Below are 25,096 nucleotides of genomic sequence, written 5' to 3' on the forward strand. Positions count from 1 at the left end.
AGCGTGGGTGCCGTCTTGCTTGGGTTTATGTTTACAGTCCCCTGACATTAATGGTAAGCACATCTTCATTAGCTTATTGGCCAATTGCACACACGTTTGAGAAGTGATCACTCAAGCCTTTGGCCCATTTTTAATCAAAGAGCTTTTTCTTCTTTCTGTTGCTATGATTGAGTTGTGGATCCTTCACATGTTTTATATATTAAACATGTATGGCTGATAAATTTGCTTCCATTCCATACAAGGAATGTGTTTTCTCTTGTGTGTGTGAGGGGGGGGTGTACATGCACATGCACAGACATATGTGTGCATTTTCACATGTATGGGGAATGCACATGTGTCTTCGTCAGGATATCTGTCAGCCACTAAAAACAACCCTTACATGAAATTTTAGAGGCTTTTTGCAATATTTATAGCAGATTTTAAGTAAGCTAGTATTCAGCAAACACTTGTTTGAGTGCCTACTATGTGCCAAGGAATACTGCATTTTATATGGAATTTCTCACTAGAACAATCCAGGGCCATAAAGAATTACCTGCTGACACCTTTGTCTCCATTCAGTCTCATTCTTTGCTTCACGTCAAGAGGTGACCCCTTCCGCTGGGGGCCAGTCCCTAACTGTAGTCTGGGTTCTACTATTTCTGACATCTCGGGGATCAGTCTTCTCTAAAGACACGATTCATACCCAGATGCTCAGTTTGGGTCCTACACTATTCTCCCCTATCAGTACTGAGGCATGTTTGTCTTCCCTCAATGCTGAAGTGAAATCTTCCTTCGTGTCATGTGCTCAGCTGGATGCAGCCCTAAGTTTCCCTACTCTCGCTTCACTCCTAACAGATCCGAAATGACTTGCCCACATCCCTGTATCTATTTTCCATAGTAACAAGCTTCAGTCACCAACACTGCACTCACCAGCATCATGGGTGACTTTTTCCTGCTAAACCCAGTGACCCGTTTTTGGTCCCTGCCATAGCTGACGTTGCCGAGGAGGGCTTTCTTAAGACTTCCCCATCGCCATCGCTGATACCCTGCTTCTTTTCTCGTCCTGTTGGGACCCACCTCCTTGCCTCTCCAGCCTCTCTGCTGCTCTGATATTAGGCTGTCCCCTTCCCTTTCTCCTTTGCCAGTCTCCTCGGTTGACTTCATCCTTTCCCGTGGTGAAGACTCACGTTCACGTTTTCAGTCCTCTTGAGTTCTCTCTAAACATCTGTCTGCAAACTGAGTGTTTCCAAGAGGAAGGATGTGAACTGGGCTGGTCCCTCCCTCACTACCTAACCCACCAGTAAAATGAATCAGCGAATGAGTAACTAAAGCAAAAGCGACTGCACAGTCTTCCTCCATGATGTTACTGCCCTGCATTTACTTCAGCTAAAAATGCTGCTGGAGTTGACACATTCATGTATCCTTTGTGTTGCAATTCAAAGCCGGTCTTACAGATCCAACTACTCTTCACAGTCTGAAAATGCTGGTTTCTGCTTCAGTTCACAAAGGTTCCTTCTTCGTCAGAATCTACACGTCTTTTAAAATAGACAGATCTTCGGTGTATCAAGGAAAAGATCTCTATAAAGTTGACCATTCTTCCACTTTGGCGGGCAGATTGAAACAGACTCACAGGTACATGGAGCCTTGGGTATAACAAAAGTTAACATTGATTATCAAGCTACACTGTACCCAAGGCACTGTTTGGAGCAATGTGTAATCATTTACTTGGTCTCCCCCGATTCCCGTGAGGTGTAGATCCCATGAGGAGAAGACACTGTACATATGGCAGATTCACCAGAGTGGCAGCTGGCAGGAGCTGAGACGGGGTTTGAAGCCAAAGAGATTAGTGGGATAAGCACCTAACCTGCACACCCCACGACCTGGCAAGCAGCTCCCACTCCTCAGAGCGGACTTTCTTATATCTGTCTCTGAAAGATGGAAAACATCTTGAATGGTCAGGACGTGGTGTAACTCTAAATATGTGCCCGGAGTATGCATTCGCTGGTCCTCGGGAAATGGATGACATTGGTATAATACTTAGTCACAAAGACTGGCTCCATCGACTTTTGTTCCAGTTTATGTTTAAGTTTTCAATAGCATCCTAGATTCCTTTTGATTCTTTGAAGCATAAACAGCGGTCATGGCAACTTTATCTTCTTCCGAGTCCTCTGCTTACTTCGAGTTCATTCCAACAGCTTTATCACGTTATCTTTGAAATGTTTGGCTTTCCGTAGTGGCAACACAAATCACATTCCTTTGCTTTCTTTCTAGACAGTGGTTGAGCAACCGTCCAAAACTCATAGGAAGTGAGTGACTCACCCAACAGAAAGCAGTTAGTAATGTGACTTTCCTCTCAGTTGCCAAGTAGTTTGTGTGGGTTTCCATGGTAACCCATCAGTATAACAAATGTCACAAACTCACTTTGCAGCTTTTTGGATTTGTTTAGTTTGGACAGCTTTTTCCCAAGGTCTACGTGTACACATGAACGATTGCCACAGAAAACTCTGACTAATGGCCTTAGGAACATAATACACTTTCTTTTTTTTTTAAATTTGGTTTGGTTTTTTGAGGCAAGGTCTCTGTAGCCTAGGCTGGCCTCAAAAAACAACAACAACAAAAAAAAAAACTCACTTAAGCTTTTTTTTTCCTGCCTTCTTTTCCCAAGGCTGGGATTGCAGATTGCAGGTGTGAACCACTCTCACGCGGAGATCTGAGGGAGATGGATTTGAGCAGGAACCATTAAGGAGGCTCTTACAGTGATTCAAAGGAATGATGTTGAGAATTTGAACTTTGATAATGATGCTAGACACAGAAAGGGCTTGATTTCCTAATAATTATAAAGTGGTGTGGCAGGAATTTATGCCTGATTTTGGACTCCTTATCAAATGCTTCCGAGGGCTGGCAGAGTGGACTCATGGGATTATGAATACTATTCTTGTATCTATTTTATGGGGCTGTTTGTGTGTTGTGTCCAGTTCATTGTCTTGTTTCAGTTTGGTTTTGTTTTGGGTTTTCAAGACGGTTTCTTTGAATAGCTCTGGCTTCCTGGAACTCACTCTGTAGGTCAGGCTGCCCCAAACTCCCAGAGAGCCACCTGCCTCTGCCTCCCAAGTGCTAAATTGGATTAAACACAAGTGCCACCACTGTCCAATTTGGCCTCTTTTTTTTTCTTTTTATCATTTTTGGGTTTCTCTTCAATAAGGTGTCTTCGCTAGACACAGCATGAAGTAGTTAATAGACATTGCATAAATCCAGCTCATCTGAGCCTGATCTCCTGGCTGACTAAACGGCCCTGTACAAGGACCTGCTCCTGCACATGTGCTGCTGCTCTGATCTTGGAGGCAGAATCCAGGCAGCTGGATGTTTTCATCTACAGGAAGTGACCCTGGCTTGTTTGTGGGTAGGGCTTTCCTAATAGGCCGTTTGTAAGATCAAAGCGTAGATCCATGCAGCAATCTTAGGATATCACTCTGTGGCACAGACTAGCCTTGGCTCATGATCCTCTCGATTCAGCCTCCCGAGTGCTGAGACACAGTGATCTTCCATGACGAGGAAAGGACTCTGGATTCCGAGAGTGCATTCCACAGGGAAAGAGTAGTGGAACTCTCTGGTTTCTAAGTATAGGAGTGATAAGACTTTGGGTGTGCAAGAGTTTAGCTCACCTACACAGAATGAAAATTAAGACAAGCATTTTAAATGATAGACATGGGAAGTGTGAATGGGGACAACCCAGGCTTCATGCTTATCCATCTTCTATCACCAAACGGTTTTTCACATCGGCAGCCTCGTGGTCCAGTATGGCTTCTGACCCTCAAAACCGTTGTCATGACAGTTTTCAGACAGAGAAAGGAATAGAGGGTCAAAGGACAGTCCCCACAGGCTCTCCCTTACTCTGCCTGTCCAGAAGTCCCAGCCAGTGGTCTCTAAGGATTCCACCTTAGCATAAAATCAACTCCCTCCTCCCCAGAGCTGCAAAGACTTGTAAAATAGGCTTAACTGAATACACATGAAATTACCTGTTAAAAAAGAGAGACACTGGATAGGCAACTGATGGTCGCCTCATTGCTCCTGAACAAGTGACTTGACTGGCTTAATGATCTAGCTCATGTCAGTTGACTGCTGGCGAGTACCATGGTAAACAGGTATGTGACGTAAGTCCTAGGCCAGGGCACCAGGTAAGCCCAACAGTTAACAGAAGATTCTGTGCATCCAAGCACTAAGGAAAGAAGCTTAGCTGTATATGTGTGTGCATATATAATATGTAAGTGTGTGCATAATACTCAGACATTGGAGTAAAAAGGCACCAACATGTTAAGGAGACAGGAACATGAAGTTAAGAACAAATAGCCACAAAATTAGGAAAGGACGGGACTCAGTGAAGAATGTATAATAAGGGTCAAGAAAGCCCATCAGGGGCCAGCAAGATGGCTCAGCAGGTAAAGGCACTTGCTGCCAAGGGGGAGAGCCTGAGTTCAATCCCTGGAATCCACATAATAGAAAAAGAGAACTGATACAAGTTGTCCTGTGATCTCTACACACATGGTAGGGCATGTTTATGCTGACATACATACATATACTCAAAGACACCAAATAACTAAAAAAAAATTAAAGAGCCCATCAGATTAGGCAATCTGTTGCTCACTAGTTTCACTGAGAAGCTGGGGTAGAAACCTGATAGGATGTTGAAAGTTAACTGGGAAGTGGAGTGGGTCTACTCTACACAGTGCCTTAAATTCAATTTAACTCTTTTTCGAAGTAGTCAAGTTGGATAAGCTACTTAGTTTCTCTCTGTTCCTATACTAATGGAGTGGTGTTACAATGTGTAAACCGTGTAAGCACTCAGTAACTACTGTCAACATTGTCATTAAAGCAGAAGTCAGTGGGTAGGGATGGAAACTAGAAGTGTGGCTTTCCCCTCTAAGATGTACCATACTCTTAAAACCCGTTCCTTACGTGCTACAGTTCCTGCCCATGTTTATACTGCTATTATTAACCTGGTTTTTCCCCAAGTCTACCAGACTTCCTGCTGGTTTCCTCCACTCTCTAGACAAACTAGGTAAATATGAAAGACTTCCCACTTAATTGTTTAAGGATCACAGGTACATGCAGAATCCACTTGGTATCTTTAACGTTGTCATTCAGGCAGAAGCTGCACTCTGTGCAAATGGTAGCGATGTATGATTTGGTACATGAAATCATTATAGATTTGCCACATTGTAAAAGTGTTTTAAAACAGAGAAACGTAGTATGTGCTTCTAATTAGATTAGTTGGAGAATTACCTATATTTCATAAACAAAAAAACCCACATAAACCAAGGTTCTGGGGCTTTGAAGTATTTGTTTTGTTTTTATTTCTAGAATAGTTAGCTCAGTAACCTTTTAAGGCCCAGCTATGAATTGGATCCAAAGGACCATGTGGTACTCCTAGCTCGGCACTATTAGGAGGTAATGGAACCTTTAAAAGGTAGGAGGGCTTTAGGTCATTAGGAGTCATGCTCCCAAAGGGATCGTGTAAATCTGGCCGTTCCCTCAGTTCACTTGCTAGCTGTGGATAGGGAGGCTTTCCCTCCAGCTATGATAGGCTGCCTTGCCACAGGCCCTGCCCAACAAAGCCAGTCAGTTGTGGACTGAAACCCCCAAACAATGAGCAAAGTCAACCTGTCCTCTTTAGATGTTAATTTGACTCAGACATTGGTTATGGTGACAGAAAGTTGACCAAAATGAGGTTATTTCATTTTCATATATTAGACAATAAAGAATATTCACCGGGTGAATATTTAAAGCAGCTGGAAAATAATGGTTTTCAATGTTAAATACTTCTTTTTGAAAAAGGTGGTCTTGTAGTGCAGAACAAACTGGTATCAAACAAGTATTCTTTCTCCTCCAGTCTCCTCGGTGCCGGAATTACAGGCACGGGTCCATGCTGGTTCTCCCTTACAGAACTGTGTTCCATTTTGAGATTTTTCAGTACTTAGTAATATTCGTAATTTTCCAGTTTTTGCTTTAGCAGAGGTCTACATGTACTTATTTTAAAGTCTAAGCTTTGTCATTAAAGGGGAAGTCCACAGGTAGGGGTGAAAAACCGCAGTCCCCTACAGCTATTCATTTCTGATCCACCTAGTAAGGAGTCAGCCATCGGATGTCTGCGCTGTCTTCGCTCCCAACCTGCCCTCAGCCTTCTGGTGCTGCTCCTTCTGCACAGTGAGAGGCAAACAGCAGGAAGCCTGGTTGTGCAGTCCTTGAAGGCCAGTCTGGGCTATGACAATGGAAGAGTAGGTCCAAAACGACTAGTGAAAGGCTTAGGACTTTTGTTTCCATTAACATGTTTAAGGGGTCCTTGTTTTGTTAAAGAGCATCCTAGTCCTGTGCAGTAGATGTGATTTCTTTTTGTTATTACATATATCTGTGCATGTATGTAGTGTGTGTGGGGGTGCACACGCCTGGGTGAAGAGTTGAGGTCAAGGGTCAGGGTGGGAGTTGAGCCACCCCTTCAGCCCATAACTTCTCATTCGAGAACTTCTCTTCCTCCAGCATCAGCTCTGTTCGGACGAAGTCGCCTTTTGTGCTGTTCACTTTGGCCTGTTTTTCCCAGCAAGAGCTTCTCCTAGGATGCCGGCTTAGGTGTGACCGCAGCTCTGAGACTGACAGAAGCTCTGTGCTGGCAGAGGGGGCTTGGCATCATGGGTCTTTACTACAGTTGAGATGGCGGAACCATTTTGTTGGGAGTCCTCAGTGTCCATCTCGTTAGTTATGCATCCGGGTCTCCAGCATCGCCAGAGCCAGCTAAGGAGGAAGGATCAGCACTGACTCATCTTGAAGTATGTTGTCGTCACACCCCTGAGGCCTGCCTCGGGTCGAAGGCCGGAGAGACATCTATTCCCGGTCGGGAGAATAAGCTGAGCTTCCTCCCGAGAGAGTCCGAGTCTGGCTGCTTCTAAAACAGCGTTCGATCAACCCTCCCACCTCTGGTCCGTCCTTCATTTTGTTTCAGAACCAATTTAAGATTCCACTCCTGGCTTCCCACATTACAGCGTCAGGTTCAGATTTCCTCAGCTGCTAAATTAGTTACTACTCATGTCTGCCCCTGACCGCTTGTTTTTGTCTTCCTATGAGATGATGCCTTAAAAAAAAAACAAAAAAAAAACAAAAAACAAAAAAAAAAACAAACAACAACAACAAAAAAACAAACTCGGTAACTTTTGGGGAAAAAGCAGTAGAAGGTGTCTCTAGTTAGAAGTTTATCTGTGTTTTTCTAAGGGCAACAAACTGTCCTGTTGTTTTGTTTTTTTAAATCCTGTTCTTGATACCTGATCCTACACCAGTGGTGTTAGTGACAGGCGCAAGCATACCTTGAGGATATTCCTGAAGGTCCCAGGACACCAGCATATCTGCACGCCTTTTTTGGGAGCTCCGGACACATGGCTGATGCTGTGAGGAAAGCAAGAGCTAAAACTCCTGCGGCTTTTTTTTTTTTTTTTTCATGAATCTTTCTGGGCTTCTTACAAGTTTATCTACAAACCCAACTTCGGAGATGTTGACGCACATCCGTTTTCTTCACAGAGGCAGCCACAAGTCCGCCCGCTGTTGTATTCATTGCATTTGTCCTGTCCTTGGTCTTTTTAATCTGAATTTATCTAAATTCTTACCTTAGCCGTAAGTCTCTATTCCTCCAGAGAAATGAGCCCACTCTGTATTCATTAAGGAAATCAACCTCACTATACCTGAGCTCTCAGGAACCATCACAGAAGAGGGGGCGGGAAGACTAAGCCAGAGGTCAGGGAGGACTGGACAGAAACAGTATCTTCTGGTCTGGGAATATTGCTCTCATGAGCTCACAGCATGTGGTGGCCTGCACATGATCAACCCTGTCAACGTTCCAGCACGGAGTAGGGAGGACCCCAGATCCTTCACCCCTAACTGGGGAACTAGGCCTGACGCTTCCAGGATATGGGGTGTCAGGATTTCTTTAGAGATGTGGCTCTGTGGATGCTCCTCTACACATGGGTATATGGGCTGCACACATTGGATTCAGTGACTCATGAGAAGGGGAAGACGAGGAAGAGGAAGAGGAAGAGAAGGAAGAGGAAGAGGATGAAGACATGAAGTTGGAAGGGAATGGGAAGTGGGACTGGATGTGGGAGGAATTAGGGGAGGAGTAGGAGTGATTATGATCAAATACGTTTTATGTGCTTGTATGAAATTCTCAAAGAATTAATAAAAATATCAAGGCCAGGTGGGATGCTACTTGGGAGGCAGGGGCAAGTTGAACTCTTTGAATTCAAGGCCAACATTGTCTACAAGGTGGGTTCCAGCCAGCAGGACTGTACAGCCCCTGGTCCACACCCTAAATCTGTGAGGGAAAGGCCAGCTGCATTTTCAAGTTGCCGTGGGATTAACTGTCATGTCGTGAACTGAAATGTTAGTCCGCGTTGCTGAAGGAGCTAGAGGAAAACTGGGGTATTTACGTGTATTTCTGTCTCTCACACAAAGCCCTGGGAGGTTAGAAGTTCTGCCCTTTATCTTGCATTTCAAGCATTAGAAGTGTGCTAACACACAGAAAGTACACGGACATTGAGGACTCATTGCTAACTGACTGATGAGTCACTTAACTCCTTGGCTTTTCTAGGAGCCCATTACTTCTGTTCCCTGCTCGCAAATACTGGCTTTTGCATCTGTATGTGTCTCTGTGTGTGCTTGAGTGTGGAAGTCCAGCGTGACGTCAGGTAGCGCCTGAGGTGCTCTTCACCTTCTGTGTACAGTCGGGGTCTCCAGCTGAACCCAGAGCTTGACATTTTGGTAAGTCAGCTTGCTCTGGGGGTCCCTGTCTCAAATGCTGTGATTGCAGACACCGAGCTTTTATGTGGTCCTTGAACTTGCAGCAAGCAGTTTCCTCACTGAGCCGTCTCTCACACCTACGAATACTGACGTCTATCTAACTTTGCTCTGTACATTTCAGTAAGATCGTGTTTTTAACATAGTAATTAATTGGGTTTTGTTTTGTTTGTTTCCTATTCAGGGAGGTGGTGCAAGCAAATTGTGTTCACTGGAGAAAGAAGTTCTCGTTTATGTGCAAAATGAGCGCCAGTGCCTCCACCGGCATCCTGGATCCCTGTATCTACAGAGTGTCTGTACGGAAGGTACGAAAATAGCCTTTTATTCCTCCCCTTTCAGAAACCAGGATTAGCTACAGTCACCAACTCACTTTATCTAGAGCTGCTTTAACGGTAGAACTCACAGCCATAAGTTAAATTTAATAAGTTTCCTTGGAAGATACGGTAGAAAACCTGAGGTTATGATAACTCAAGATTCACAGAAGGCTCACGCACCATACTGAGTATTAACCACCCAGGTATTGGTTTGGGAGTGTGCCTGTCTGTAATAGGAGTTTATTAAACTCCTGTTCTAAACTCTTTACGTATTTTAAAAATAATATTTTCATTCATTCCTTGAAAAATCCATACAATGTATTTTGCTCATACACTGCTCCCCCACCTCTCCTGCACATTCCCTCTGCACCTCCGCTGCCCCACCCACCTGAGTTTTCTTAGGTTTTTGATCCAGTTCAGCTGCTCTTGGGGAGTGGGGCCTGCACCAGAGGGTGGTGCACCATTAAAGAAAACTGACTCCCTCCCCCAGCAGCTACCAAATACCAACATCTCCTCAGCTTGTCAGCTAGTAGCTGGATCCCCACCCCCACCGCCCTCCCCCAATGCTGGGATTTACCCTGAATGGAGCTCGTGCGGGTCCTGTGTATGCTGGTCACAATCGCTGTGAGTCCTGTGTGAATCTGTCCTGTTGTACTTCCCTGAAACTGACCACCACCACTTCTGTCTGCCACCTCTTCCCCACACGTGTGGGTCTTGTGGGGAGGGGTGTGGTGTAGACATGCGGTTATGGTCGAGCACTCCCAAGTTTCTTATTCTCTGCATATTGCCCAGCTGAAGGTCTTCGTGTTGATTCCCTTCTACTGCAAGGAGCAGCATCTCTGACGAGGGCTGAGAGAGGCTCTGATCTGGACCAGATTCCAACAAACCTCTTCTTTAATCGGTGTTGTTCAGGGGACTTCGACCAGTTATACACCTTGGAATCGGGAGTCCTTTTCTTTATATTCAGAATCGTTAAGGCTCAGAGAAATGAAGTAGCTTGCCCAAATTTACACAGGTATTACCTCGTTAATAGTGCTAAAGGGAAGACTCAACCCAAACCCCGTCCTTGTTTATAGGTATTTGTTTTTCTGTATGAGACTGAGGAAATGGACACGTAAGATCCTAGCTTCATTAACCACTGCTGTCGCTGAGTTAACTATCAGCTATAAAATAGGAACTTCACAGCCAAGCATGATAATAGCAAGCCTGTAACCATGGCAGCTGGAAAGGCAGAGACAGGAAGATCCCAGGTTCAAGGCTAGCCTGAGCTACATAGCAAATTTAAAGCCGGCCTAGGTTATGTCACCTGACTTTGCCTTTATAAATGAAGAACCAACAGTGTGACTTACATTCTGTACATATCTTTTTGTTCTGATTTTTCAGAAACAAGGGCTCAGTAGATAGCTAAAGCTGGCCTGGAACTCACTCGTGGCCTGGACTTGAACTCATGATCCCCCTTGCCTCCATCTCCTAAGTATTGGAATTACGGGCATGCCACCATGCCCAGCTTTATATATATTTACGTTACCAAAGTACATGTCTGTGTTGGCAAAATAAAGACTTAGAGGAGGAAACACAGGTCCTTTTGCTCTCTTCCACTCCGTCCTGTGTCTTTCTGTGTCGGATAAAAAGCTATATTCTTACATTTGCCATCCCACGTTGTGAATGAATTGTGGGTGGCCACACCCCAGTCTCTTTATATTGCTTAATACTTGGCAACGAGCTTCGTTTGGTCGGTTGGGGTACTCTGTTGATGGCAGGTTGTTTGCTTGTTTCTATTTTTGTTTTTGAGGCAGAGTTTCTCTGTGTGATACTTGCTCTCCTGGAGTTCTGAAACTTACTCTGTAGATCAGGCTAGACTTGAACTCAGAGATCTGCCTGACTGTGCCTCCCAAGTGCTAGAATTAAAGGCATGCTCCACCACACCCAGTGCAATGAAGTAATTTTTATACTGGGGGTCACTACATGAGGAACTGTATTAAAGGATCACAGCATTCAGAAAGGTGAGAACCACCGTTTCATAAGATCCTGCTGCTGCTTTGGTGGTGGAAGAGCTGGTTTTAATATCTCAAAGTAGAAATACTTAGGTTTGAGGAAAGTAGTTTTACACAGAGATAGTCCATTATTTGGCGCACCCAGATACCCAACTAAAAGCACAGGTTTCTATTTCATGGGAAGCGAAAGCAGATAACTAAGGTATAGCCAGCATTCTTCCTGTAGAAGCTAAATAAAGGAGTGCATGCAGGAAAGGAGAGGCAGGAGGAACAGCAGACAGGGAAGCAGTAGATGTGGCACCAGGAAGGTGTGGCATCGGGGAGGCGTGGCATTGGGGAGGTGTGGCGTCGGGAGGCGTGGCATCAGGGAAGTGTGGCATCGGGAAGGCGTGGCATCGGGGAGGTGTGGCGTCGGGAGGCGTGGCATCGGGAAGGCGTGGCATCGGGGAGGTGTGGCGTTGGGAGGCGTGGCATCGGGAGTGGCATCAAGGAGGCGTGGCATCAGGGAGCTCATTGGTCCAGCCATCACATGCTTCCGAGGGACTAAGATGAAAACAGGGGGCTTTTAGCTTCTGCGAAGCGAAGATCACTGGGGATCCTGAGCTACTAGAGATGGAAAATGAGGACAAATCCAGCTGAAGAAGGTTGACTAGAGTCAGGTAGAGGTTTCAGCCTTTTGAATGACAGCAATGAAGATAGGCAAGTTAGGGAGCCACAGAACACCCAGAGGATGTTGACTTTTGTTTGTTTAAGGATGGCACCATTAAAGGACGTGAGAACGACCCAATACTGAAGAAATTTTGGTAGCGCATGGACTAGAAACAGTGGCAGGAAAGGGAAAGAGCAGTCCTATGCGATGACAGAGCTCGCTGTGGACCTTCTGGACTTCTTTAAACTCAATGTGTAAACAACAGGTGTGATAGTGTATCAGAGTCAGAAAAGGGAGGTGACAGCTCTTCAGTAGACATGTTCTCAAAGTGACTTTGGAGAAAGGAAGCTGGTCCGTGATAATAAGAGGAAACAGTGCACGGTGTACTAGCCATTGTTCTAAGAGCTTTACACTTGGCCCTCACAGTGTGTGACACCCTAAAGGCTAAAATGTGGCCTGCAGTCCCGTTACCCAGGAAGCTGAGGTGAGTCCCTTGAGGTCCAGGAGCTCAGTCTGTGCAGCATAAGAGACTCCGAATCAAAAGCTAAATAAATAGGTAAAGTTGCAAGCAAAGTGAAAACTTTGGTCATTTTTAAGACGTTATTATTGATTTGAATAGTTGGGCTGAAAATCGTTCTATTTGTATTGTCTGTGGCATTTACTAGCATATAAATGTCTGCTCTGGAATTGTTTGACACATTTAGTCTTTAATCCCTTGTCATATAATGCCCTTCCTTATAGTGTTTTCTGTATTTGCAGGAATTAAAAGGTGGGAAAGCTTACGCAAAGGTAAGTAAATGTCCTTTACCCCCCTTTGCAGGTCGTAATGTTGTTATTGCAACCTGTGGGATTTTAATTGTTACTCAGGCTTGGCTCATTTTAGGTACAGCAAACTAGAGATTGAATAACTGGATCTACCAAACATTACAATATTCTGTCTGGGGACTGGAGAAATGGCTCAGTGGTTAGGCACACTGCCAGTTCTCAAAAGGACCCAGGTTGGTTCTGTTCCCATGACCCAAACGTGAATAGAACTCTGTCTGCAACTCCAGTTCCAGAGGCCCCAACCCCCTCTTCAGGCCCTGCATGCACATGGTGCCCAGACATACATACAGGCAAAATACCCATACTCATAATAAAAATAAATGAATCTTTTTTAAAAAAAAAAAAGACTATTCTGGGAGCTTATTGTGAGCCGTTACCCTTTAGTATTAGCCTCCCTACTAGAGAATGTTCTCTTGTTTCCTTGAAATCATAGCTTACTGATAACTCAGAATGATTAGATATAAGATATTGCTGCCCCAGGGTTGATTAATCTGCTGACTAAAGGACATGGTCAGTGATCCGTTATCCCCTTCCCTCAGTGGTGACCTTAATCTTGATTACAATACCTCAACATCAGATGTCTAGTTGCTCGATTTTTTTTAATATAATTCATGTTTTTATGCACAAAAACCTAGCTGGTCTTTGTATATTATTTTTGTTGAGTAAGTAAACATTTCCTAGATGCTCTTAGAAGATTCTACCATATGTTTTATTGGGTATAACTGGGCCTTATACCCACCCCTAACCATCTGCGGTAGGGAAATAGGTTGCAATTGTTAAATTAGACTTGCCACAATGTAGCAATGATAGGAGGCTCTCGCCCTCAGTGTGCACCAGGATAAGTGTGGAGATTGAATCTCTGGGGGAAAGTGGATTAGCAGGGCACAGAACGTTAGGCAGACAGACAAGCAAGGTCTACTGTTGCTGATAACTGTTCATGATTTTTTTTGCCTCTTCTAAGAGTTCTTAAAACAATATTTTCTCACCTTTTACGAGACTTGCCTTTGACTGTGCCTGTGTTATTTTCTATTGGCAGCCCCTGTTGGCCACCTGCTTGGTCCAGTCCATCTTCCTTAGTCCCGCCAGAGTGATCTTTCTAAAATTAAAACGTGATTATATCATTTCCCACTTTTAGTCTCTCGGTAGTTATTCACTGACTGTAAAGGAAATGGAAATCCTATAAGCTGATAAATAAGACCCATTGTGGTCTGCAAATCCATTCTGCTGCTTCACTACCTGCCGCCTGGGTTCTCTGTCTCTCTCTTCTCCCCTGCCCCGCATCCTTAGGAGACATCTTGCCATCCTACCCTTCCGAGAGTATCTATCTTGTGCTATTTTAGCTTCTTCGCCTTGTGACTTGATACCGTGCATGTATTTCTCCTTCCCCTTATCCTGTCAACTCACGGATCATTGAAGATTCAGCTTAGTCATACCTTCGCTCTGAGAACTTTTCTTCTCCTCTCTTGTCATTGTGTCTTCCTTTACCACAGCACTCATCAGACGGCACTGCAGGAATTCACTTTCTGTTCCCCTCCCCCCGTACTAAACTATGAAAGCAAGAGTAAAGGACTCAGGGATAGCTCAGGGCACAGCATGAGATAGTCCTGGGTTCCATCCCTAACACTGAAAATGAGAAAAACATTCTATATTCCCGATTTATGCCTAATATTACCTGGAATGAGAATGTTGACAATTATTTCCTAAATCCGTTAATGTCTATCACTAATGTGGTATGTGTGTGTGTGTGTGTATATATATATATATATATATATATATATATATATATATGTATGTATGATGCATTTATGAGACATATATGAGAGATATTCCTGTGAAAAGTATCTTGATGGAGCCAAAGAAAGTCAAAAGGAAATATGGATTCTGTGGCATATTGCTATAATGTGTGTAATGTGAGTTCTTTGAAGACAGAATATTTTTCCTTTTACCTCACTGTTCTCCTGGGTCTAGATAAGAATCTGGCCCATAGAAGGTGCATTGGCGTGTTGCTCTCTTATAAGCGAGTGTCTTGTTTGGGTCTTGTCGCTATATGGAAGTACAACAGCCTGGATGACTTAAACAAAATACATTTAGGTCTCACCATTCCAGCAGATCCATGTCTCTGGAGAACCTGCTTCCTGGTTTGCAGATGACAGGATTCTCAATGTGTCACCATATGGCGGATTGCAGAGAGAGGGAGCAAGTTCTCTCCTCTGCTTAAAGTGCATTCATCCAGCCTTGCTGCAGAGGCAGATCACAAACTGAGACATACACAAGGCCCTGGCTTGATCCCCAGCACTAAAAGTGGAGGGATGCATGAATCCGCCTATGAGGGCTTCCCTCTCATGACCTGACTACCTCCCAGAGCCTTCACCAGTCCATACCATCCTACTGAGGGTTCAGCCTTCAGCCTAGGAATTCTGGAGAAACAGAAGCATGCGGTCCATAGCAGAGATCCTTAGAGATCATATAAACAGTATTGGAACCGTAGATGCAAGTTGATGGGCAGCTAGCCTTTCTTTAAGACTCCTTTATTGGTGTTGGAACCTTAATGTGAATAGAACTGAAAAATATTAGGTTGTCTAAGAGAGTGAGTGTAAGAGCATTAGTGTCATTGACTTAACTTTGACACATCATGGCCAGCAGAGCTAAGACATGAGAAGGGAAGGGGGAAATTAATTTGTCTGGATGGTCAGAGGCAACATAGACAACTCTTTCAAGAAGTGTTGTTCTTGTGGTTTTTCTTTGCTTTTGTTTTGATGGAGGATGAACCAAAAAGTGATTCAGTAATCCGGAGAGAGGTGGAACAAGTCTCAGTTTGTTCTTTATGATAGGAGAAGACCCAGCATGTTTGTGTACTGGTGGGAATGGTCTAGTAGAGAGGGGTAAATTAGCAGGAGAAGCTAGAGAATAAATACAGCAGACAAGAGGCCTCAGGAGCACAGTCACATCATCAGCCATAGTGTCCGAGTGGGAGGGCAGTGGAGGTCCAGGTGCAGGCGGTGAGTGGCTGTGGCTGGCAGAAAGAGCTTCCGGAAAGATGCTAAGTGCTCTCAATCGCCCTTGGTATCTGAGTCAAATAGGCAGCAAGACCAGAAGCAGGGACAAGAGCAGGAAGAAGCTCCGAGAGCTTTGAAGGGGAGAGACGTGTTGGAAATAGTACATGTTGGTAATAGATGATCAAGTGAGTCCCATGTGTCTACACATGCTTACACAAATGCTGCTTTGCATGGACCTACCCTGGCCTTCCCTCCTATGTTGCTTCACTAAAAGGCAGTAAGACCGGACTAACCATGTGAAAGTTAAGCAGCTGTTATCTGTGTCTTGAAGTGCGCCCACTTTTTGATTGCGGGCTTACACTATTCTCTAGGCTTTTACTCTTTACTCTTTGCACACCAGTTCAAAACCATTGACCTAGTGCTCCAGTGTGCACTTAAAACCACCCCTTGCAAACCCTGAAAGAGGGTGTGGGGAGATGGCTCATGAGGAAGGTTCTTGCTGCACGAGTGAGTCTAGAGCCCCAGAACCAAGCACGGTAGCACACAGTTGTGCTACAGTGAGATGGGAAGTGGAGACAGCAGACTCCCTACAGGCTAGAGCCGGGCAGGTACACAGCACAGTGGCAGACAGCAAAGAGGCCCTGCCTCAGAACAGGAGGAAGGTAAAGAGCAGAGCCTGAGGTTGTCCTCTGACCTCTGCACATCACTGTTGGAGGTGCACGGCTGCATAGACACATACAGACACATACATTATATACACACACAAAAACCTTGCTGCAAAAGACCTCAGCAGCATTTGACACATCTAGTGTGGTTTACTGCATGCATGTAGACAGACGCTTAGTTCCCATTTTGTTCAGCAAAATTGTATACACGTAGTTATGAAGAAATAGACTGCTGAGATAACAACAATAGAGGGGTACACTTGAGTCTGGGTTGAGCAACATCAGAGAGAAAACTAGAACAAGCTTTGGTAATGGCAGAAGACGGCATTTCTAGGTAGCGATGTAGAAGCAGACAAGTTTAAACAGAGAAGATAGAGGTGGGAGAGAATTGTGAGCTTGGGAAGAAAACCTTCCATAGAGAGACCCAGCTGAAGATCCTTAGCAAGGCAGAAGTGGAAGACGAGAGAGAGAGAGGGGGGAAAAGGTGTCCCTGCTGACAAAGGGACGAGCTTCGCTGGGTCCTCTCGTGGGCGTGTGAACAATGAGAACTTAACTTGCACCCCGTAACCTCAGGCCCCAGTGGTTAATTCAGTGTAGAGTAGGATCCAGAACAGGAGTCCGAGAGTTTGTACGTAGCTGCCCGTGAGCACAACTGCTTGTCTGCCACGGTGTGGGATGAGTGTCGGCGCTCCTGTGAGTGAGGCTACTTGCCTGATAGGCCTTAGTCGGACTATCACAGTTACACGTTTATTTGGATGCATACAGGAATGCCTTTAGCACAGCACCTCAGATCCATGGTAAAAGATGGGTAGAATAGGGAGCAGACTTTTATTAAAAGGCAAGTATTTAAGGACCCATGTAAAGTAAATGTTAAAGCAGGGAGCGGTAAACAGCAAGAACTGAAAGTTCTGAGAAAACTCACGGGCTGAACGTCTATTTTAAGGAGATATGCTAGAGCATCCCAGATAGTCTATTAATACGATTCTCTTTCTTTTCATAGCTGGGCTTTGCAGATCTAAACCTGGCAGAGTTTGCTGGATCGGGAAGTACCACCCGTCGCTGCTTACTGGAAGGCTATGATACCAAAAATACAAGACAGGACAACTCCATTCTTAAAGTAAGCACCCTTCATCAAGAGTTACAGCCGACACCAAAAGACCTCATGCCTCGCACTAAACACAGGCCTCGGTTGTCATCGACACGATGGGAATCCATACCGCAGTCATAAGCCACCACACCACTAGGGAAAGACCCTTCCACGCCACAGAAGCAGTAAAAGTCATGGCCATCTTTATGGCCCAGTGTGCTTCTCCTTGGTGCTGTGAACAAATAAATACACCACCACTGCAGCAGATGTGCTCGCTGGGGAGAGGAGACATGAGGACTAAACACGTGGCTTAAAGTACATACAGCTATCAGGGCTAGAAAGACGGCTCATAGTTAAAGCCATTGTTCCACAACCACGAAGAGTTAAGTTCAGACCCAGTGCACGTAAGAAGGCAGGGGTGGTTTCTGGTCATACGTGTCATCCCGTGCTGTGACGGGTGAGACAGGAGGATGTTAGTGCTTGTTGGCCTCAACCCAGCTGTGAAATGCACGCTCCTGGTTCAGGGAGAGACCTTGTCACAGAAGAATAAGGCTGAAAGTGACAGGAGGGATTCTCGTGCACTCCTCTGGGCTTTGCGGATGCATAGGCTCATGCTCTTACACAGACATTCACCCATGCTGCACACATGCACACACACACACACACACACACACACACACACACACACACACCCCTCAAGAGAACTTCCATAGAAGCTGTGATGCACTCGTAGGTCACTGGGTTCTCTTGTCACTAGTGAAAATGACAGGCAAACCCCTTGTGGGGCATATTTCTCCCCAAGTCTCGGGTAATCACAGAATGAATGAGGTTGTTGGAAGTATCAAGTAAGATCCATTGGGAAAATATTCAGAAAGTGTCGTGTACCTATGAGTATCTTTTTCGCTGTATTTTGCTGAGTTAGTAAATTACCTAATGAGAAGAAAGATAGCCAAATGGTTTTAATTTCAAAGTTGGTGAAGTGAAGAATTACTTTATGCTCGTAGTTTAAGCTGTTTCCCATGAACTTCTAGCTCTGGCAATATAGGAATTCATGAACTAGTACTTATAGGTAGTCCTCCCTTGCATACAAGTGGCTTTAAGAAAGGCAGAATGGGCAGTTGATATGGAGCAGAAAATGACAGAAAAAAAAAAAAAACAAAACAAAATGAGGAAATGTCAGGCGTGGTGGTACACCCCTATAATCTCAGTACTGGAGACAGGGCAGACCAAGGGTTCAAGGCCAGCCTTAGATACATGAGACCTGTCTCAGAAACCAAGGTCGGAAAAGAGGAAATTAGAAAAAACGCCATGCTATGAACTTGGAGTCTATTTGATTTGGCTGATTTAGACCTCTGAAAACATCTCAGGGCACTTGCACAAACCGCCATGAGATTGGCAGATCTAGACAGGTGGCGAACAGTTTTATCCCTGATTTATAGCGGAGGTGAGACTTCTGTAAGAGAAGCAGTTAGTAACAGAGCTGAGCTCAGCATGCACATCTGCTGTCCTTTTCCTGTCGCCATGCCCTCCAATCCCTAGTCTCAGAACCCACTGACTAGACTGTTCATTTCAAATGACCCCAAACAAATTACCAACATTCAACCTACTCATCCGTGCCTCACATTAAAAAGCAGATAGCCCACCAAGTGGTGATGGTGAACGCCTTTCATCCCAGCACTTGAAAGGCAGAGGCAGGTGGATCTCTGTGAGTTTGAGGCCAGCCTGATTTACAAACGGAGCTCCAGGATAGTCAGGGCTACACAGCAAAACCCTGTCTGGAAGAAAAACGAAAGCACATAACTCCTCTCTGAATAGCACTGCTTTCAGGGTGTGTGTGTGTGTGTGTGTGTGTGTCCTCTTCTATGTGACCAGTGCTTTAACCATCCAGTCATCTCCCCCACAGCTGGGGTTTCAACCCTACCCCTTTCTCAGGATCGGCCAGCCCTTCACTTGCTTCCACTTCTCCCTCTGGAGCTCAGAGGTCACAGTTCGTGATTATCCTACATAAACTAACATTCCAGGCTCTTTTGCCCTTTGCTGCCCCTGAGTGTCTCCAACTCTACTTGGTTGGACTGTGTCCTCCCTGAGACTATGTCCTGCTGCTGAACATTGCTGAAGGACACACGGCCACGTGGGCGTTACTGGCTCACCTCCACTTGGCACCCATACTCTGCACAATTTAGATTTCTATATCCTGTCTTTTTCCCAATATATTTTCCCTTTTCTTTTCTTTTCTTTTTTTTTTTTTTTTTCCGGAGCTGGGGACCGAACCCAGGGCCTTGCGTTTGCTAGGCAAGCGCTCTACCACTGAGCTAAATCCCCAACCCTTCCCAATATATTTTCATTCCCCATGTTTCAGCTCCACTATGTTCCTCCTTTATTCAAAGGATAGAACTCACTAAATGTATCCCTCATCATCCCAGCATAGAGCTTACACCTCTACTTGACTCTCCACTCTGATTACAGTGCACCGTCTGTTGCCTTTGGTTACAATGGCTGACATGACCCTCTTCCTGTTAGAAATCATTGCTTCCCCTTAGGCTCTAGAATCCCCATATGTATAATCAAGAGTTTTCTTTTCTCCTTGTCTCATCTGTTCTATTAGTCATCTGTCCCTTTAATGAACCATCCTTGTCAACATAAAAGAAAGAGTTGACGTGTACCCATGTCTTAAGAACGAGCTCAGCCTCCCCCTCTCAGCGCCCTCCCACTCCTCTGATCTGATTCCCACACAATTTCTTTCATCCTAAGACATTCAGACAGTCCCAGGTGCTGTCCTGTAGAGTTGGGAACCAGGATGACGGACAATTAGAAACCTAGAACAACAGGATGGGTCTGAGACTTAAGGACAAAATCAAATAAGAAAGGGACAGCAGTGACCGTCCTGGGTTAAAGAGGTATGAATCAAATAAGGTTGTAGAAGACACATGCCAGCCATTAGCTGGAAAGTATGCGATTGTCTCTCTATGTCCTGGGTGTCTTTAGGACTAGGACCTCAGTATGTGTAGTCCTGTGTTCTATGCATGCCAGCTCTGTGATTCAGAAAATATCTCCTCATCTCCATGGTCTCAAAAAGAGAATGCTACTTTCCCATGGGATTGTTGAAGATGAGATGAAGTGTAGAGAACACAAAGTTTACATCTGGAACATAAGCCAAGTATAAATGTGCATGTGTGTAATCCCAGCACTCAGGAGGCTAAGGCACAAGGATCATAAATTCAAGATTATCCTTGGCTACCTAACAAGTTCAAAGTTATCCTGGAACACTGAGACTCTCTCAAAGACCCCAAAATTCTCAAGTCATTATCCTTGTGAATACCGTCATCATTATTATCACTCCCATTGGAATGTGAATTTGGGTCTGGGAGTACAGTCTGGTTGGTAGAATGTTTGCTTAGCATGCAAGAGGCCCGGGCTCAGTCCCCACTACCATATAAACTGGGTGTGGTGGTGCACGCCTGGGATCGAAGCAGCACCAGCATGGAAGAAAAGGAGAAGTTCAAGGCCACCCTCTGATGCTTACCAAGTCCAAGGCCAGACTCACTCGGAATAAATGAGATTGTCCTGTGGTTGATTCTTAAAAGTTACTCAGAAACCAGGGGCTATCAACGTCTCAAAAGGAAACAGCAAGGCTTTACTTCCGGTCCAAAGCTGAGGCACAGGCCAGAGACTCTCTGCTCCTTAGAGCCCGAAGCAGGTATCCCATGAAGCCTCGTTCTGTGGAGCTGAAGGGCCTGCTTATCCCACAGGAATCTGGAGTCAACACAGACAACCCAGACACATGCTAAGGAAGGATTGTTACTAGGGAAGTGCTTTTCATTCTTACCTTTTCAACAAAATTTTAATAATCACAAGGTTCTGGACACCAAAGATAATTTTTAATCCATCTCTACATAAAGCAGTAATTGAATTTTGGGTACACCCTCATTAAACATTTATTTCACTTAATGCTTTCTGGATAGAAAAAATGTTAGACTAGGCCTTTAACAGAAGCTGGCTTCTGGGGGGAGCGTCTGTAACTGTGACATTTGTTGCTCTTTTGTTTAGGTTTTGATCAGTATGCAGCTGATGTCCGGTGACCCATGCTTTAAAACGTAAGTTGATAACCAGTAAGAGGATTGTTTTGTCTAAAAGTACGATACAAATTGGAGCACTTTTGTAGGTAAATGGTCCCTTTCGTGGTAGAGTGGCCTGAACTTCGTACAAGTGCCTGTCGCCTGGTATCAAGTAAGCCACTCTCAAAATGATGCAAGTTAAGAGATCCTTCCCCATCTTTGGGTTTTCAGGTTTAAGGTAGAATTAGACAAACGACAGCTTTAATTTGCTTTCTGTTTTCTTACTTCTTCAACGCCTGGCAGGTGCCTTACTGCGCGTGGGACCGAGTTCCAACCTGCAGTGAGCAAAACAGACTGCGTTCTCCCTTTGTAGAACTTATACTCAAAGAAACAAACAACCAAGTAGCAATAGGCACAGAAAGGAGCCTGGGAACAGATGCTGTGTTGGTGAGGGGGACCCTAAAGAACTGGTGCTGTCTTACATGGAGTATCAGGGGAGACCTTCCTGGATGAGATGACATTTTAGTGAACTTGAAGGAAGTGGGAAGCAAGACATACAAATGTTGGGGGAAAGAGTATTCAAGGTAGAAGGATATGGACACAAGTCTTGAAGGGGAACTGTACCCAGCATGCTCAGGTAACTTCCCGGAGACCAACATATCTAGAGCCGTGGGAACAAGGAGCTTGGTAACAGGAGATGAGGTCATCTTGTGAGCCATTCAGATGGCCCCACTTACCTTCTGAATGAGGTAAAAGCTGCAGAGGTTTCCGCTGAAAAGGAATTTACGAGGCGAGGTAGAAAAAAGACCGAGGGAAGGAGCCGTGGTGGGAACGAGGGCGGAAGAGGCAGATTGTGTGACCGACTCATTAGTTAATGTTTTCTCTCCTGAGAAGCCCCAGGAGGAACAACTCAGAGCTCAGACGTCGTAAGACACAGTGAGACCCACATCTAAAAAAGGAAACTGTAAAACATCCCAGTGTGATGCTTATCCTGCACTGAGGAAGCTAAGACAGAGCAATTGTCTTGGCCAAGTCTGTCTGTGCGGACCCAAAGGTACAGAGCTACCGCCCTGCTCTGCCAGAGGCCTGGGAGATGTGCACACAACACACACTAGTATAGGGGTAGAGAGGGGAGAAGCCACTAATCACCACTGCTCCTCGAAAGCCAGAAAGTCCTTCCTGCGGCACTGGGCTGAGCTGTAATGGTGAATAAGAATGTACTAAGTGCGGAAGGTGAGGAGAGACATTCCAAGAAGAAAAGTCAGTTTGCACACACAGCGGGCAGTGTAATGGTGCATGGAATATTGGTGGGATATCCAGGATTCCATGTCGTTCTAGGAGGCCACTCTTCACAGACTCTGAACATTGCTATAAAACCAACATAATCCCCACTTCTTTAATCTGCAGCCGTCCTACATGGAGGGATCCCGACAAAGAATATAAAACATATTTCAAACAAAAGAAGTAAAAGATGAGCCAACACACTGAAACTGTGTTGCCCTGGGCAATGGAACTACTGCAGGCCTAGCTAAGATTTCAGATCCTGAGTGTGGTGTACAAACAGCCCCCACCCCACCCCACCCCCGTGGTTAGCTTGTTCTGCCTGAACGCTGGTTGTCCCTGACATAGAGCACTCAGCAGAAATGACTCCCGGTTTTTTTTGAGATAGCCGGACAGGAAAGCCAAGTGTAAGGGAGCGTTAGATGTGTTATGGCTGTAATCCCCTATGGAAGGGAAGACAACTGAAGTTTAAGAATTGAGCCATGCAGGCACAGTAAGGTCACTAAGGATTTATGATTGTCACTGTGGGCCCCATTCTTTGTGCGAATCATATTTTTTTTCCAGTGAAATGTTCAGTGAATTTTTAACCGAGTTTGTTGTTGTTGTTGTTGTTGTTTAAACATATAACTCAGCAGGGCATGGTAGTACAAGCTTTGTCTAATCCTAAAATCTGAGGCAGGAGGATTTTCATAAATTCAAGTCTAGTCTGAGCTACAGACAGGTTACCAAGCCAGCCAGGGCTCCTAAGCAAGATTACGCCCCCTCCCCCAAAACCCCTAAAAATATGACGACAGAATTTAAAATACAGCTATTGATAATTAAGGAAGTTGGTTCAAGTCAGACTATGAAGAGCTGTGGGTGTCATCCTCAGTGCTTGAGCTTTGATCCAAAGGCACTACTGAAGGGTTTGCTTTGGCCTTAAGACCAGGAGCCCATGTACCCCAGGTTGGTACCCAGCTTGCTCCATGTCCTAGGATAATCTGGTCCTCCTGCTTCAACCTCCTAGTGCTGAATACAGAGCTGTAACACCACCGTGGTTCTCTCTCTTCAGAACTCCGCAGGACAGTGCTCTTTCTATCCTCAGTATTTGTTGTATAAAAATCTTTTCCCACAGGGCAGGCAGGATGGCTCAGTGGTTAAGAGCACTTGCTGCTCTTTGCAGAGCACCTGGGTTCCCAGCACCCATGTCAGGTGGCTTCCAGTCATCTCTCGCTCTAGCTCTAGGAAATCCAACACCCTCCTTTGGTCCCTGTAGGCACCTGCACATGTGTGCATGCACATGTGCATAAATAAAAATAATATATTTAAATAAAAATATTCCCCACATTTATTACTCAGGTTTTAAGGTTCCAAAGGATACTTATGGTTTATTTCATGTTTTTTTTTATTTCATCCTCAAAAGGATAAGGCTAATGAAGAGCTTACTAAGGCCAGCTGCTGACCACACAATGAGTCTCTAACAGTAGTTCAAGCCTTCAGGCTCACACATAGGTCAAGATCTGATCCTTAGGATATCTGTTTACAGGCCTCCTTCCACATCCATGTCAATACCAATCGCTGGGGAATCGGAGTCTCTGGAAGAGGATAGGAAAGGCGGCGAGACCCTCAAAGTGCATCTTGGGATAGCAGGTATGGGTATATATAATAGCTTCCTGGCCGTTCGGTCTCTGAAAAACAGTACAATTTTATTTCCTCAAAGAGTCTACCTGAGGGGCTGGCAAAATGGCTCAGTACGTCAGGGTGATTGCCACCAAGTCTGATGATTGGAGTTCCATTCTTGGACTGACTTCAGTTTAGTAACAGGACTGCTCACCCCCTTAGATAATCTAATATTTTTTCCTTTTACTCCCCTGTCTGCTCTGCTTTAATGCTGCGGCTAATTTGGGGCTCGGTAGATCCAATCGGTGCCTTGAAACTCTATAACACTCACTGTATCCAGCACAACTTGGGCGATGATGGTTCACACCTTTAATCCCAGCACTTGGGAGACAGAGGCAGGCAAATCTCTGTGAGTTCAAGGCCAGCCTGGTTTACCGAGTGAGGTCCACTTCCCTAGACAAACTTCCAGAGGAGGCAGAATCTACTGTAGTTGCTAAAAGCAGGGTGGGCAAGATGCCACCCTGTCTGCAGGGAAGGGCATGGGAGTCCCCTATCTCCTAAATGATGGGAGCAGAGTGTATTGAGACAGAGTGGGAAGAAAGGTGATGTGCTAGGATTAACATTTGCACTACCTTTTCAAACATGCAAGGATAAGTTTTCTTCTAAGTGATCGTGAGTATATATTTCTTGCTATGAAGTCAGCTCATCGTTTGGATACTGTCACTCTTTCCATCAACTCCTCCCTTCATCACTGAGACATCCTGAGCTCTCGTCTATGCTGAGAAAATATAAAGTAAACTCTGTCACCCTCACATCCTTC

The 25,096-nt window shown here is 45.0% G+C and overlaps 1 protein-coding gene across 2 annotated transcripts in view; it reads left to right on the top strand.

Moving 5' to 3' along the window:
- Positions 1 to 25,096, top strand: part of Fam102b (family with sequence similarity 102 member B) — a 47,277-nt gene that overhangs the window by 12,680 nt on the left and 9,501 nt on the right. For both annotated transcript variants that reach the window (XM_032897454.1, XM_032897453.1), the window contains exons 2-6: positions 8,996 to 9,116; positions 12,528 to 12,557; positions 17,255 to 17,371; positions 21,389 to 21,435; positions 24,203 to 24,306. In XM_032897454.1, coding sequence (XP_032753345.1) covers positions 8,996 to 9,116; positions 12,528 to 12,557; positions 17,255 to 17,371; positions 21,389 to 21,435; positions 24,203 to 24,306 — 419 coding nt within the window. The remainder of the gene's footprint in view (positions 1 to 8,995; positions 9,117 to 12,527; positions 12,558 to 17,254; positions 17,372 to 21,388; positions 21,436 to 24,202; positions 24,307 to 25,096) is intronic.

The sequence above is a fragment of the Rattus rattus genome, chromosome 3 (genome assembly GCF_011064425.1).
Source record: "Rattus rattus isolate New Zealand chromosome 3, Rrattus_CSIRO_v1, whole genome shotgun sequence".
NCBI classification, from domain to species: domain Eukaryota; kingdom Metazoa; phylum Chordata; class Mammalia; order Rodentia; family Muridae; genus Rattus; species Rattus rattus.